This window comes from Vombatus ursinus, unplaced genomic scaffold (assembly GCF_900497805.2).
Source record: "Vombatus ursinus unplaced genomic scaffold, bare-nosed wombat genome assembly UNPS02014832.1, whole genome shotgun sequence".
NCBI lineage: Eukaryota > Metazoa > Chordata > Mammalia > Diprotodontia > Vombatidae > Vombatus > Vombatus ursinus.
Window position 1 is genome coordinate 54,130,191 of NW_020954610.1, and position 12,650 is coordinate 54,142,840.

Here is a 12,650-nt window from a genome sequence, read left to right on the forward strand (position 1 = left end):
TGCTCATGAGCCCAGAATTTGCCAGTACAGCCCCCTCCTGTCTGTACTTCATCCACTAGAAAGGCACAGCCATGCTGAATGAAGAGAGGGGATGTGTTTAGAGTAAAGGGGAAAATCAACACTCTGCAAAGAGAGCTGGGTAGAATTTTGAACTTGGACTAAACCATGAGCCAAAAAGCAGACAGACTGAGTCACACCTGAAACAAATCCAAATATCAACATCTTGCTGAACCCTATAGCAATAGAAAGTTGTAGCTTCTCCTCACCCTGCCTTGTGAATTAGCTTGAACCAGCACTGCCTCCATATATTTCCTCAAACTGTTGAACTGGAACAAAATTAGAATGTTAAATATTTGATGAACCAAAAACCCAAGTCAATATTTCATCTAGCTGAAGTTCTTGATCTTGGCTTTCTTAAGAAAATAATACACATCCACCAATACATTCATTCATTTATTCATTCAAAAATCATTTATTGGGTGCCTAGTGTGTCAAAGGTATTACGCAATCTTCTAGGAATACAAAGACAAGAAAGGAAAAAAAAAAGAAGAAGTTGTGTTAGCATTCCAAGAACCTACTTTTTTTTATTGGAAAATAATCAGAAAAAAAAAAAACAAAACCTCTCACATTTCCCACCATTCACAGAAAGGGGACAAACCTCCAGAAAGAAGAGCAGAGTAACTGAGGCCATCTTGGAAACATTTAAAATTGAAGGTAACAAAGTCCTCAACAGAAGTGCCAGATTTGGGGATTGGGGAAAAATCTAAACACTCCTCACTAATCTTCTCTACGTGCCACTAACCAAAGGCTATAAATTGCAAAGTAATTGATGATCTGCACTGGGTCAGTGAGTTTCCACACTAGAAGTCCCTTACATCAGTGGTGTCAAATTCAAATAGAAAAGGATCCTTTTGGGTCACATAGTGACTTAGAAAACCACAGATTAACATTATCTCTGTTGTATTATAATTTTATTCATTTTGTTAAACATTTCCCAATTATGTTTTAAATTGGCTTCTGCTCAGGAATTTTGCTGGCCTCAAGTTTGACACTTCTGCCCTATATCGATGAAATCACAAATCAAGTTCAAAAAAAAAATTATGCAAAGCATTAAAAAAAAGCCAGCTTCAAGGGGAGAGAGGGCTAATAACTGGGAGGACTGGTGCTTGTGTTGTACCTGAGCTGAGCTAGTCTTTGAAGGAAGATAAAAGATCAGCTCTTTAAGGTGGCTTATATTTTCTATGATCCTCTACCAAGGATACAAGAAGAAAAGCACTTTTAAACCTTCCTGTTGAGAGGAGATAACAGCCTGAAAAATCCTGGTGGCCCAGGCTGAGGAGTCACATTGTAGGGGATAGAGCACTGGAGTCAGAAAAATGGAACTCCTTATCCTGCTTTAGGTACATTACCCTAGGAAAGTCACTTAAGTTCCATAGGCCTCAGTTTCTCCATCTTTTACATAGGGATAACCCCAGAGTAGATGGGAGGGTCAAATGAAATGACAAGTGTAAAGCATCTTGCAAACTTCCTAAAGCAACACACAAATTAAAGCTAATATTATTATTACCCATGTAAAAGATTCACTGACCTTCCTAGCAATGTCTCTCAGCTTCTTAAAGAAATCATCAGATGCATGGTTGTCCCCACCCTCTGACTGGATGGGCTCTACAACAATCCCTGCCACAGTCTTCTTCTTTTTCCGGTATTTCACAATCAAGTCTTCTACCTGGACAGAAAAAGAGTAAATTACATTCTGTTTACTTGGGACTTTCTTCAAGGATACCTACAGACATAGATCAGTTATCATCGTTATACATTTGGGTCATTGAGTCATGTACCCTCTGAATTTGGGGCTGGAAGGATTGTTAGGGCACAAGTCCAATTCCCTAATTTTACAGATAAGGAAACAGGGCCAAAGAAGAGAAATAACTTGTCCAAGGCCACACAAATAGTGAGTGAAATAGCCAAGTTTTAAGCCAAGGTCCTCTGACTCCAAATCCAGTGTTCTTTCCACTGCATAATTTTGGGTGCCCTGATCTGGCAGATGGGTAGATTTCGGCATAGGCTCTTCAATAGATATGCTTATTCTCCCAACTCCCACACAACCCTAATCTGTCTCACACCATCCTCCAAAATAGATTTATCATTTCTGTTAAGATATTTGACAGGTGATTTCATTCCCAAAATGTACCTAATACTTGTATATCAACTAAAAGTCTCTTAAAAGGAGTTTCCTTAGGTTGAAAAGGAAAAAATGCTCAAGTGTTCATACTTAAGATACAAAGAAACTTCCTGCATGTATATCATTACTAAAAAATGAAGACCATGTTAGCAAAAAACAAAAACAAAATGAAAAACCCTAACCCCAAACACATAACTCATGTGATATAAATGACAGAATAAAAATATGATTTAAGGTACTGGACTTATTTTACAATATTCTCTGTGTCACTGTGTCTTAAACTCATAGGATTTGGAACTGGAAGGGCCCTTCAGTGTCATCCAGTCCAACTCTAAGTTACAGATGAGGAAAGAGGCTCAGAGATGGTGTAGTCACTCCACCAAGGTCATGCAGATAGTGACAGATTAAGCTGTGTTGATATTTTATGCTCCAGGACCCCATTAAATGCCTTTTATGCATTTTAAAAATTAAGCAAATTGACCCTTAAGGTTTACTCCTGTGCTTTGGATTCAAAGATTGCCAGCATCCAACTGAATGAAGAAAGAGAAGTAGATAATCAATGCTGATCTTTACCTTTACCATCCTATAAGGAGAAAAAAAGCTTATCTGGTTCCACTACTTATGAATTATGAGGACTTTCGCAGGGAAAAGGTTGAGGGAAATTAAAGAGAGATCAGATATTTCAAAAGAACAATCAATCAATTAATAACTAAATTATAGTAACTATATAATATATTACAGTTAATTATACAAAAACATATTTATTATTATAATATGTTATATGTTAATACAGTAATAAAATATAATATGTTATATATTATTGAATATATAATAAATATATAAACTATATAATAACTATAATAAACTAATAAAATAAATTAAGCGCCTACCAAGTGCCAGGCACTATGCAACACACCACAACCTGATCTCTCATCCTGCAACCACAGTGTTTAAAATGATAAATTCTTCTCAACAACCCAGGACCAATACCCAAAGAACAGGCACCAGTTTGGAAGGGAGGTCTCAGAGTGAATTCAGACATTCAGAGAAATGTAAAAAGATTTGTATGAATTGATGCAGAGCAAAGAAAAGAAGCCTGGGAGAACCATATGCCCAATGACTACAATAATATAAAAAAACAATAACAACAAGCCCCACACCAAAAAACACCTGAATTTCAATGAATTGCTGTATCTAATTTTATTCTTGGAGAAAAGAGGATGAAACACATGACTCTTCTCTTGGTAGAGAGGTGAGAGTTACAGGTATGGAGTCTTACACAGGTATGGAGGCTCTGTGAGACTTGGCTGCTGTGTTTTATGGGTCTGTGGAACTCTTCTTTATTACAAAGGCAGATGGATAGTAGTGGTGAGGGGGTTGAGTTGAGTGTGAAATGACTTTGGTGTAATAAAACTTTTTTAAAGAAAAAAGTAAAATATGTCACAATTCAGCTTAATAACTCGGGAGGATAAATGGGGCTGGTTGTTCTAAAAGACTCTGACCCACAAAGGCTTAAGTATGATGTCCTGGAATGCTGATAGTAGCAGGAGGGACCTGATGGTTGTTAGTGGCCCAAAGAGCTGTATCAGGGAACCCCAGGAAGGCTACCTTTTTATGTCACATAATTCTTGACATATTTGTGCTCTCTAAGTGTTTAACAGTTCCTCTTCCCTCATCACTTCTCTATACCAGGGAACTACAACCCTTTGACTAGGGTCTTAATACTTGATCTACAAATAATTCCTTTATTCAGTGTTAAAGCATTAAGCTTTTTCAACTTTGAAGCTTCACCTTATAGCCCTTAATTTGGCAGAGATGATGCCAAATAGAATCAGTCACCATTGGAGTGGTTGTGAGAAGACAGCTGTCAATGAAGATGTGAACTGGTCCAACCACAAAGTTATTGAACTGTGCTTCTCTTTCTTTCCTGATTTCTTCAGACTTCACCACCATGACTTAGCTGCCTCTTCACCCTGGAACATTCCTCTCCCCTGCCAGTCCCCTTCTTCCATTGGCGAGTTCTTTCAAGATCCTATGTTTTGGAGATGGTTCTAGGCCAGCCATACTTCATTCCTCTCCTGACTGTGCTTCTGACTCTCTCCAGACCTGGCCACCATGACTTAGTTGCCTTCTCACCCTGGGATTTCCCTTAGTGTCTGGGACCTTCTCACCCTGGAATACCACTCTACATTGCTGGTTCCATTTTCCACTGGTGAATTCTTTCTAGGGTCTCCATTTTGGGATGGCACAGGCTGGCCAGGCTTCATTCCTCTCCTGGCTGTGCTTCTGACTCTCACCGTACTTTGCCACTATATACCCATGCAGCCACCTTCTTCCCCTTTTATATGTTGTTTTCTTTCATTACAGTATAAGATTTTTGAGGGCAGACACAGTCTTTTTTTTTTTTTTTTTTTTTTGCTTATACTTGTATTCCTAGTACTTAGTATAGTGCCTGGCACAGAATGAGTACTTAAAAATTGCTTGTTGCCTGGCTGCCTGACCATACATCCCAAAGAAAAATACTTGTTATGATAAAATACCCATAGCAGCATCTTTTATGCTAGTAAAAAATTGTTAAAAAAAAAAGAAAGGGAGAATATTGTAAAAAAAAAAATTGAATGGATGAACAAATTGTTGTATATGAGTATAATGGAATATCTTTGTATTGTATTGCAAGAAACAATGAGGAAATAAGAAAAACACAGGAAGACTTACATGAAGTGGTGCAGTGAAGAAAGTAGAAAGAACAATTTGTACAAAGAATACAATAATATGAATAATAAAGAGTTATTATTATTATTATTATTGTTATTGTTATTTTCAGGGTTTAATGGAAGTCTGGAGAGGAACAGGTGCCCAAAAGGGCTGGGGATGGTTGAGGGAAGAAGAAAAAATATGTAACATTGGACAGGTTGCCTGACCTCTCCGATCCAAATCTTATGTGGGAAATGGAAGGGTTGAGTTGAATAGGCTCTAGGTCCCTTTCAGCCATAAGATTTTTTGATTCAATATCTGGGCTTTTTCTGGCATCTGGGAAACAAGGACCAAACTTCATGTTGCTGAAACATGGCCCCAGTTCTGACCAATTTCTCTACTGATGGCAGCTGTTCAGTTCCTCAGACAGACCCTTTGTTTGCATGTTTCCTCACCCTGACTTGACAAATAAGATGTTTCCAAGGCTCAGAGTGAGGAATGGAGTAAGGTTAGGAAGGCCAGTACATGTGCTTGGGGGATATTGTTACCTCTTCCAAACAGCGGGCCTCTTCTTGTTGATTCTCTTTCACAAACTCTTCCAGAGGATACTTTAGCCGGGGAAATGGAGCAATGGGCCAGTCAAAGGAAGGGATGTCTAGCTTGTGAATGGCTTTGGAATGAGTGGTAGCTAGGCAACCTAAATCAAACCCCCCCACAAAAAATTCAAGAATTAGAATCTTACTGTGTGGAGTAAGAGGAGCAGCATTTGAAAAAAGAGATGGAAGGTTCTTGCCCAATTCTTTTAATACCCCCAGAGTCATCTACAGTCAGGAGGAGGCCTACAGCCTCCTATAGACAGCCTATAGCTGTCCCTCTTTAGGACAGCTCCTGTCTCTTCCCCAGTGTCCTGTGGGCAGATAAATTTCCTCAGAATATTAAATTCTGGAAATTTTTTGCCAAGCCAAGAAATACCAAGTTAGAAACAAGTAATGGTGGCATTCTTACCCATTGTTCTCCCATGAAATGCACCCATGAAAGAGAGGATACTGTAGTCCGGGCAACCTGGATACTAGAAACATGAAACAATCAGTCACTATGCCCTCATGGAGGGCCAGATTACTTTGTTCTCTGAAGTTAGTCAGAGATTAGTTTCTTAGAATTTAAGAAACATAGCAATTAGCCTCCCTATCCTTACCTCTGCCCCCCCAACTGCAAATTAATCTGGCTTCCCAAGCTAATTAGATAGACAAACCAGATTAATCATTTATACACAGTTTAGTGGGCCATATTATGCCTAAAATCCCAAAACACCAAGTGACAGTCACGTTGAGGCATATGCCACTGTTGATAATGTATGTGGGGGACTTGAAGTGGGTGGTTTATAGCTGCAGTTAAGGTGACTATTCCTCTAGGACAATTCAAAATGAAAAACAATCTAACAGAACCCCTGGGAGATAAAATCCTTTAGAAGAGCTGAGCTGGATAAAAGGGGAGTCAGGCCCTTCAGAAATCAGACTTCAGACTCTTCCCACTGTCTCCCTAGGAAGGCAGCTCTTCAGGAAGCAGGACAGACCCAAAAATAGCATGTCTCCTCCCCAACTAAAATGCAGCAGCTATTGCCCGTGATCCTTCCTAGCCCCCCACCAGAGTCAGAAAAAGGTCTGGAATATAGATACTATTCCAACTGTTTCAAGCTGGTGATATCAGTTAGGACTTGAGATGGAATCCTGGGACCCTGAGGTCTGGGTTTTTTTGAAGAGAAAAAGGCACCTTCCTGAGCCAACTGTTCTTAGCTCTGCCTCTCTATATCACTGAAGGAATCTTTAGGCCTTCCATTAATGTCAGGTGGCACTCAGCTTTTGATGATATTCTTAGACCAGTTAAATTCCTGAAGCTTCCCAGAGAAATCTCTACATAGGTGCCCAACTACAGGAGGCCAGGAATCTTTGCATGGTACTAATGGCCATTTATGTGTGTGTGTGTGTGTTCATGTGTGTGTATGTGCATATGTGTGTGTGTTCATGTGTGTGTGTATGTGCATGTGTGTGTGTATGCACATATATATATATATAATATAATATATAATAAGGAGACAGGGAAATTCATTATCTCATGTTCACTCATGATAATACATGGATGTATACAGGCTGGGATCAGACTGCCACTGGGTGTCAACAATACTTTCAAGTCCAGAATTGGGAGAATAAGTGCAACTCCATTTACCTGGTTAATCATACATGTTTCTAACTCCTCCTTTGTGGCACCAGTGTGACCCCTCTCCTTGTTCTGAAACAAAGCAAAAACAATCCCCCCACCACCAACCAAAAAGATTTTATTCATCAGGAAAGAACAAAAGGACATCACCGGGCTGGCTCAATATTGTTTTGCAAACAGTGTTTACTGTGTACTCCAATGTTTGAGGCTAGAAACAAAAGCCCTATGCTATAAGGGGCACATGTGGAGATAATGAAGCTACATGGTGCAGGGGATAGAGTGCTGGGCCTGGAGTCAGGAAAACCTAGGTTCAAATCTGGCTTCAGACACTTGCTAGCTGTATGACTCTGGGCAAGTCATTTAACCTTTTGTTTCCCTCAGTTTCCTCATCCCAGGGTTGTTATGATGATAAAATGACATATCTGTAAATATTAGCTATTACTGTTGTTGTTATCATCATCATTATTATTATTAGAACCTCTGGAGAAAGGGGAAAGAGGGAGAAAAGCTATCTTTTACCTATCTTTACCTATCATCACTTTTCTCAGTTGCAGCATAAAAGAAAGAGGGAGGAGATTCCAAACAGCTTGAGTAATCAAGGAGATGGAAGAAGAAAAAAAATCAGGTCCCAGGAGAAATATAACACCACCTGGGTCAGAATCCTACATTCTGGAAAATGTGAGAAGATGGTTTTCTGGCCTATTCACCTATATCCCCTTTGAAGAAGTCTTAATACTTCAAGCTTCTCAGACTACTGCAGGTTGTTTAGTTGGCAATAAAGTCCCTTATCTTTTGCTGGGGTTGGTGTGGAGACTCCTTAAAGTCAAACTAGTTAATATGTAAGCTGGCTAGCTAGAAGACAATGAATTTGTCCTCCAAGTCATAGTTTAGTGGGTTTTACTGTCTTAGCATTCAAAGTTCTCTGCCATACATTCTTCAGGCATCAGTCTTATTGTTTCTTCCCTATTTATGCCTCAGCCCCCTCATTTGCAAAATGTTGTATTAGATGCCCTCCAAGGTTCCTTCCAGCTCTATGTCTATGATCCAGCGGTCCTAATCGGTTTTCTCCCTCTTCCTTTCTCCCATAAAATGGCTCATTCAGACTTCCTTTCTTTGTTCTTTCTTTCTTTTTTTTTTTTGAGGAGGAGTATCATCTGGTCATAAATTCAAATATATTGGGGCTTTAAACTTATCCTTAGGAAACCCCCCCACAATTAACCCATCTGAAGTTCTTTCCTCTTCTTTCCTCTGCCTTAGCTTATTGTATATTGGTTCAATCAAAGCCATTACTTTGGAAATATATCACTTGGTACGTGTATGTGCTTGTTTTCTATTCTTGCTCCTCAAATCACAGTGTAAAATAGAATTCACAGCTGGAAGGGAACTTAGTCCAATGCTCTCATTTTAAAGATGAGGAAATTGATGAGGCCTTTGTGAGTATAGGGAGTACAGAAACTCACCCTGTACCATATGAATATGGTTTTGAAGGCATTTTCATTAGAACAGGAGCCACAGGACATTGTGACAATCTGGGAGAGGCCTTTTGGGGCCACCTAGGAAAAGGTAGACAAACCAAGCTGTGAGATACAGTTATGAATACTAAACACCTCAAGCTTTATTTTTTTGTTACACAGGGTTAAGTGCCTAAGTTTACTAGCAATCTTAAATCCAATGGCCTTTTTTTTTTAGTCCTTATCCTTTCGGGTCTCTCTGTAGCTTGTAACAATATTGACCCCTCCCTCCTCCTGGATACTCTCTTTCCTTGGCTTTTATGAAAATGTTCTCTTGTGCTTCTACTCCTATCTGTCTGGTTGTTCTTTCTTAGTTCCTTTGCTGGACCATGATCAAAGTTCTATCCCCTTTGTAGTGAGCTCTTTGCTCAGAGCTCTTTCCTTAGCCCCCGTCTATTGTCTTTCTACCCTCTCTCCTTTGGTGATGTAATCAGCTCCAACAGGTTCAATTCCCACCTTTCTGCCCATGTCTCCATCCACAGGCCATGAGCTCTAGCCCCAGACAGCTTCACTTAAGCATCTCCCTTAAGCATCTCAAACATCTATGTCCAAAATAGAATTCATTGTCTTTCTCCCTGAACCTGCCCTTCCTTCCAACTGCCTGTTTCTGTCAAGTGCACCACTATCTTTCCCATCATCCATGTTTATAACCCTAGAGTTATCCTTAATTCTTCACTCTTTCCTCCTTCCTCTATGTCTAATCAGTTGCCAAGACTTGTCAATCCTATGTCACCTTTTCTCCACTCACAGAGACAAAATTCTGATGCGGGCCCCTTCATCACTTCTTGCTAGGTTCATTACAGTGGCCTCTTAATTTATTACTCTTCTCCATTCCACAGTCCACATAGCTGCCAAATTTATATTCCTAAAAACCAGTATCATTTCACTCCTCAGCTCTAGAAGGTTCAGTGGTCCTATAATGACTCTAGGACAAAATAAAAACTCCTTGATCTGGCAACAAAATCTGGATGCAGTCGGATCTTTTCCAACTTATTTCCCAACATCCTTACTTCTACTGAGGGCACCACCATCCTTTCAGTCACCCAGATTTACACCTTCAGAGTCATCCTAGACTCTTACTATTTCTTCATCCCTAAATCCAATCAAGTGCAAAAGCAATTACATCTCTCAACATACCAGATCAGTCCATCTGATCACACAACTGAGCCATTATCACCTTCCCTGGACTGTGGTAATAGCTTACCCAGAACCCCAGCTTCCTATCCTTCTCTTCTACAGTTGGCAAAATGCTCTTCCTATGGTATAGGTCTGATCATGTGACTCCCTTGTTCACAAATATTTAGAGGCTCTTGATTACCTCTGTAATAAAACACGAACTCCTTAGCCTGACATTTAAAGCTTCATATACTTTATAGTAGAGCCAAACTGGACAGCTAGCTGTTTCCATCTCCTGTCTCTATACACTTTCACAAGCTATCCCCCCATGCCTGAAATGTACTCGGTCCTTAGCCTGGAATCATTACTTTCTTTCAAGATGCAGCTTAAGTGTCATTTCCTCTTTGAAGCCTTTCCCAATTCCCAACTTCTCTCCTTAGATAATCTTCTACTTCTGTATTTATGTGCCTGTTAAATTGCCCAGTAGAATGTAAACTCCTTAAAGTTCGTGACTGTCTCATTTTTGTTTTTGTAGCCCCAGAGTGTATATGATAGTTCCTTGAACATAGTATGTGCTTATGAATTGTTTACTGAATTGAACTGCAAATATATTCTTGACTCCTGTTTTTCTGCCATGAAGTGATAGAGGAGTGCTGATGACTGAGAATTAATATTTGTAAAGAAGTGGTATTGGGCCCAACTCTTATAACCACTGAGTGTTAACACAGCCAGAGACAAGGTAAGGCAACTGACTTGGGAGAGCAGGAAAGCGATCAGTCCCTTTTGTATCCTGAAGCTGCCTAATAGACAGGATGTAAAACAGGGAGACCCAGAACTTTAGGTGATTATTCCTAAACTGGTCCTTATTCTGCGGCTTTGCAGCTAAATATCTTTATAGAGAAAGAGCAAGACAGTCACGTGAGAAATCCTAATGGCAAGAATAGTGAAGATCTGGGAAGTCTGGTTACCTGGGTGGATTTTACCTGTGTAGCTATACTGCTTTCTGTGGTGTATGTCATTAGAAAAGTATTTTGCACTCAGTTATGCTATAACTTGCCAGAAATCTTGTTAGGCACAGAGTCTATCAAAGGGCTAAACGATGTCAGATGATCAGCAATGGTTGCATCTTTGATATTTTTGGAGTCTTTTTCTATTTTCTTGAGCATACTTGTATGAGAGATCTCTGGACCTTGACAAGCTGGGAATGTCGATTGCTGACTTTCTAAGGTCAGAAAGTGGCGGGCATCAGGTGTTCTCTCAAGTTAGTGACTTACTGCTGGCAACTGTCTCTTGTGTATGTAAAATTGGCCTACAGGCCAATTAGAGGTAGGTTGCCAGCCCTGAACTCAATGTATGACCTCTCTATAACAGATTTCTTCATACACTAGGAGTGTAGTTGTAATCTAAAAGAAGCCAAGAATCATATTCTTATTTTAACAAAGACAAAGTGTCTGCTGAACTTACCGAAAGTAAGGACTCCTTTAGCTTTTCGGGAAAATTTTCTGGAGGAAATACTCCAAGGGCAGGTCTGTTGATGAATGTTCCCTGAAAAATGGAAACAATAAATACTCCAAATTTTACTCTTGATAGCCTTTCAACACGTCCCTTAACAGCAACAATTTTATCACTGCTTTTTTTATATCATATTAAATGAACTACCAACAGTTTTTGGCTACCACCGCAAATCAGTCTGCTGTATACATATTTAGATGTACGTTTATTTATTTATCTTTGCAGGGATGGGTGGCAGGGAACAAGAAGATTACAAAACACCAACCCATCAGGATTTATTTTGGTGTTTTTGTTTGCATGAGTTTGCCAGGTTGCTGTAGCTATTTTGATTATTCAGTTACTTAGTAGTTACACGTTTCCTTTAGGATTAAAGGAATAGACAATACTGAATGCATAAGGACAAGTGTGATATTGGGGAAAGAGCACTTGATTTGGAATAAGCAGACTTGGGTTTGAATCCTCAATCTGCTCATTCTATGACATGGCTAAGTCACTTAACATCTCTTGACCCAGAGACTCCTCATCTTTAAAATGCAGAGGTTGAACTAGCTGGCCTCTGTAGTCACTTCCTTCTTTCAGGATATGATACTATGTCAGCAAAGTAGGTGTACCATGTACTACGTACTACAGGTACTATGATTTCAGGGGCATGAAGAGCTTTCCCCAGGCCTGCCAAGGTGCTGTTAAAGACTCTGCTTTCAGCCTAGACATCATGTTTCCAGGAAATTCCTGGCCTTTGTTTATCCAGGAGAGATAACATTATCTCAGTAGCACCCATCATCACATTAGCACAGATAATGGAGTCAGCAGAAAGAACATAATAACTCATATTTGTGTAGTGCTTTAAAATCTTCTCAGCCCCTTTCTTCAAACCAAGTATCAGAATTATTACGCAAATAAGGAAAGTGAGGTTCAAAGGGACTGTGACTTGCCCAAGGTCGCACAGTGAGTGAGAGAGCTGGGATTCAAACTCATTTCCTCTGACTCCAAATCTAGTACTTTGTACGATACAATGCTGCCTGCATTTTGGTGGGGAAAAAAAGCAAGATTTATGACTTAGGGTCTGAACAGATTGTTTTTGTTCATCCTTCATTCTCGAAGGGGACCAATGACATCACAGGGTGATGTCTTGACTTGAGCATGAATTGGATTTAAGTGAGGCAGAGCTGCTCAAAGTCATCAGCCTCACTCTTCCACAGTAGCAAGACAAAAGTCAACACTACTGGCTGTGGCCTGGTATGCAGTGGGTGACTTTGACCTTTCTAAATTAAGGTCTTTCCCAGATCTGTTGGTCTGAGGCAACTCCTATTCAATGACTAAGGTCAAGATAAGGATTGAGACAAAAGATGGCCTAATTTACCATCACAAAACTTAATAAATGTTTGTTGAATTGAATATCCCTGGTCAGGCCGGCTGGGAGG

The 12,650-nt window shown here is 39.8% G+C and overlaps 1 protein-coding gene across 1 annotated transcript in view; it reads right to left on the bottom strand.

Annotated features, from left to right (window-relative positions):
• The window catches only part of ABAT (4-aminobutyrate aminotransferase), a 127,317-nt gene that overhangs the window by 8,590 nt on the left and 106,077 nt on the right, over positions 1–12,650 (bottom strand). Inside the window, exons 7-13 of the mRNA XM_027839474.1 lie at positions 11,182–11,262; positions 8,551–8,643; positions 7,100–7,162; positions 5,882–5,945; positions 5,425–5,573; positions 1,589–1,726; positions 1–74 (exon numbers count right to left, since the gene is read on the bottom strand). The exon at positions 1–74 is cut by the window's left edge and continues 94 nt beyond it. Coding sequence (XP_027695275.1) covers positions 1–74; positions 1,589–1,726; positions 5,425–5,573; positions 5,882–5,945; positions 7,100–7,162; positions 8,551–8,643; positions 11,182–11,262 — 662 coding nt within the window. The remainder of the gene's footprint in view (positions 75–1,588; positions 1,727–5,424; positions 5,574–5,881; positions 5,946–7,099; positions 7,163–8,550; positions 8,644–11,181; positions 11,263–12,650) is intronic.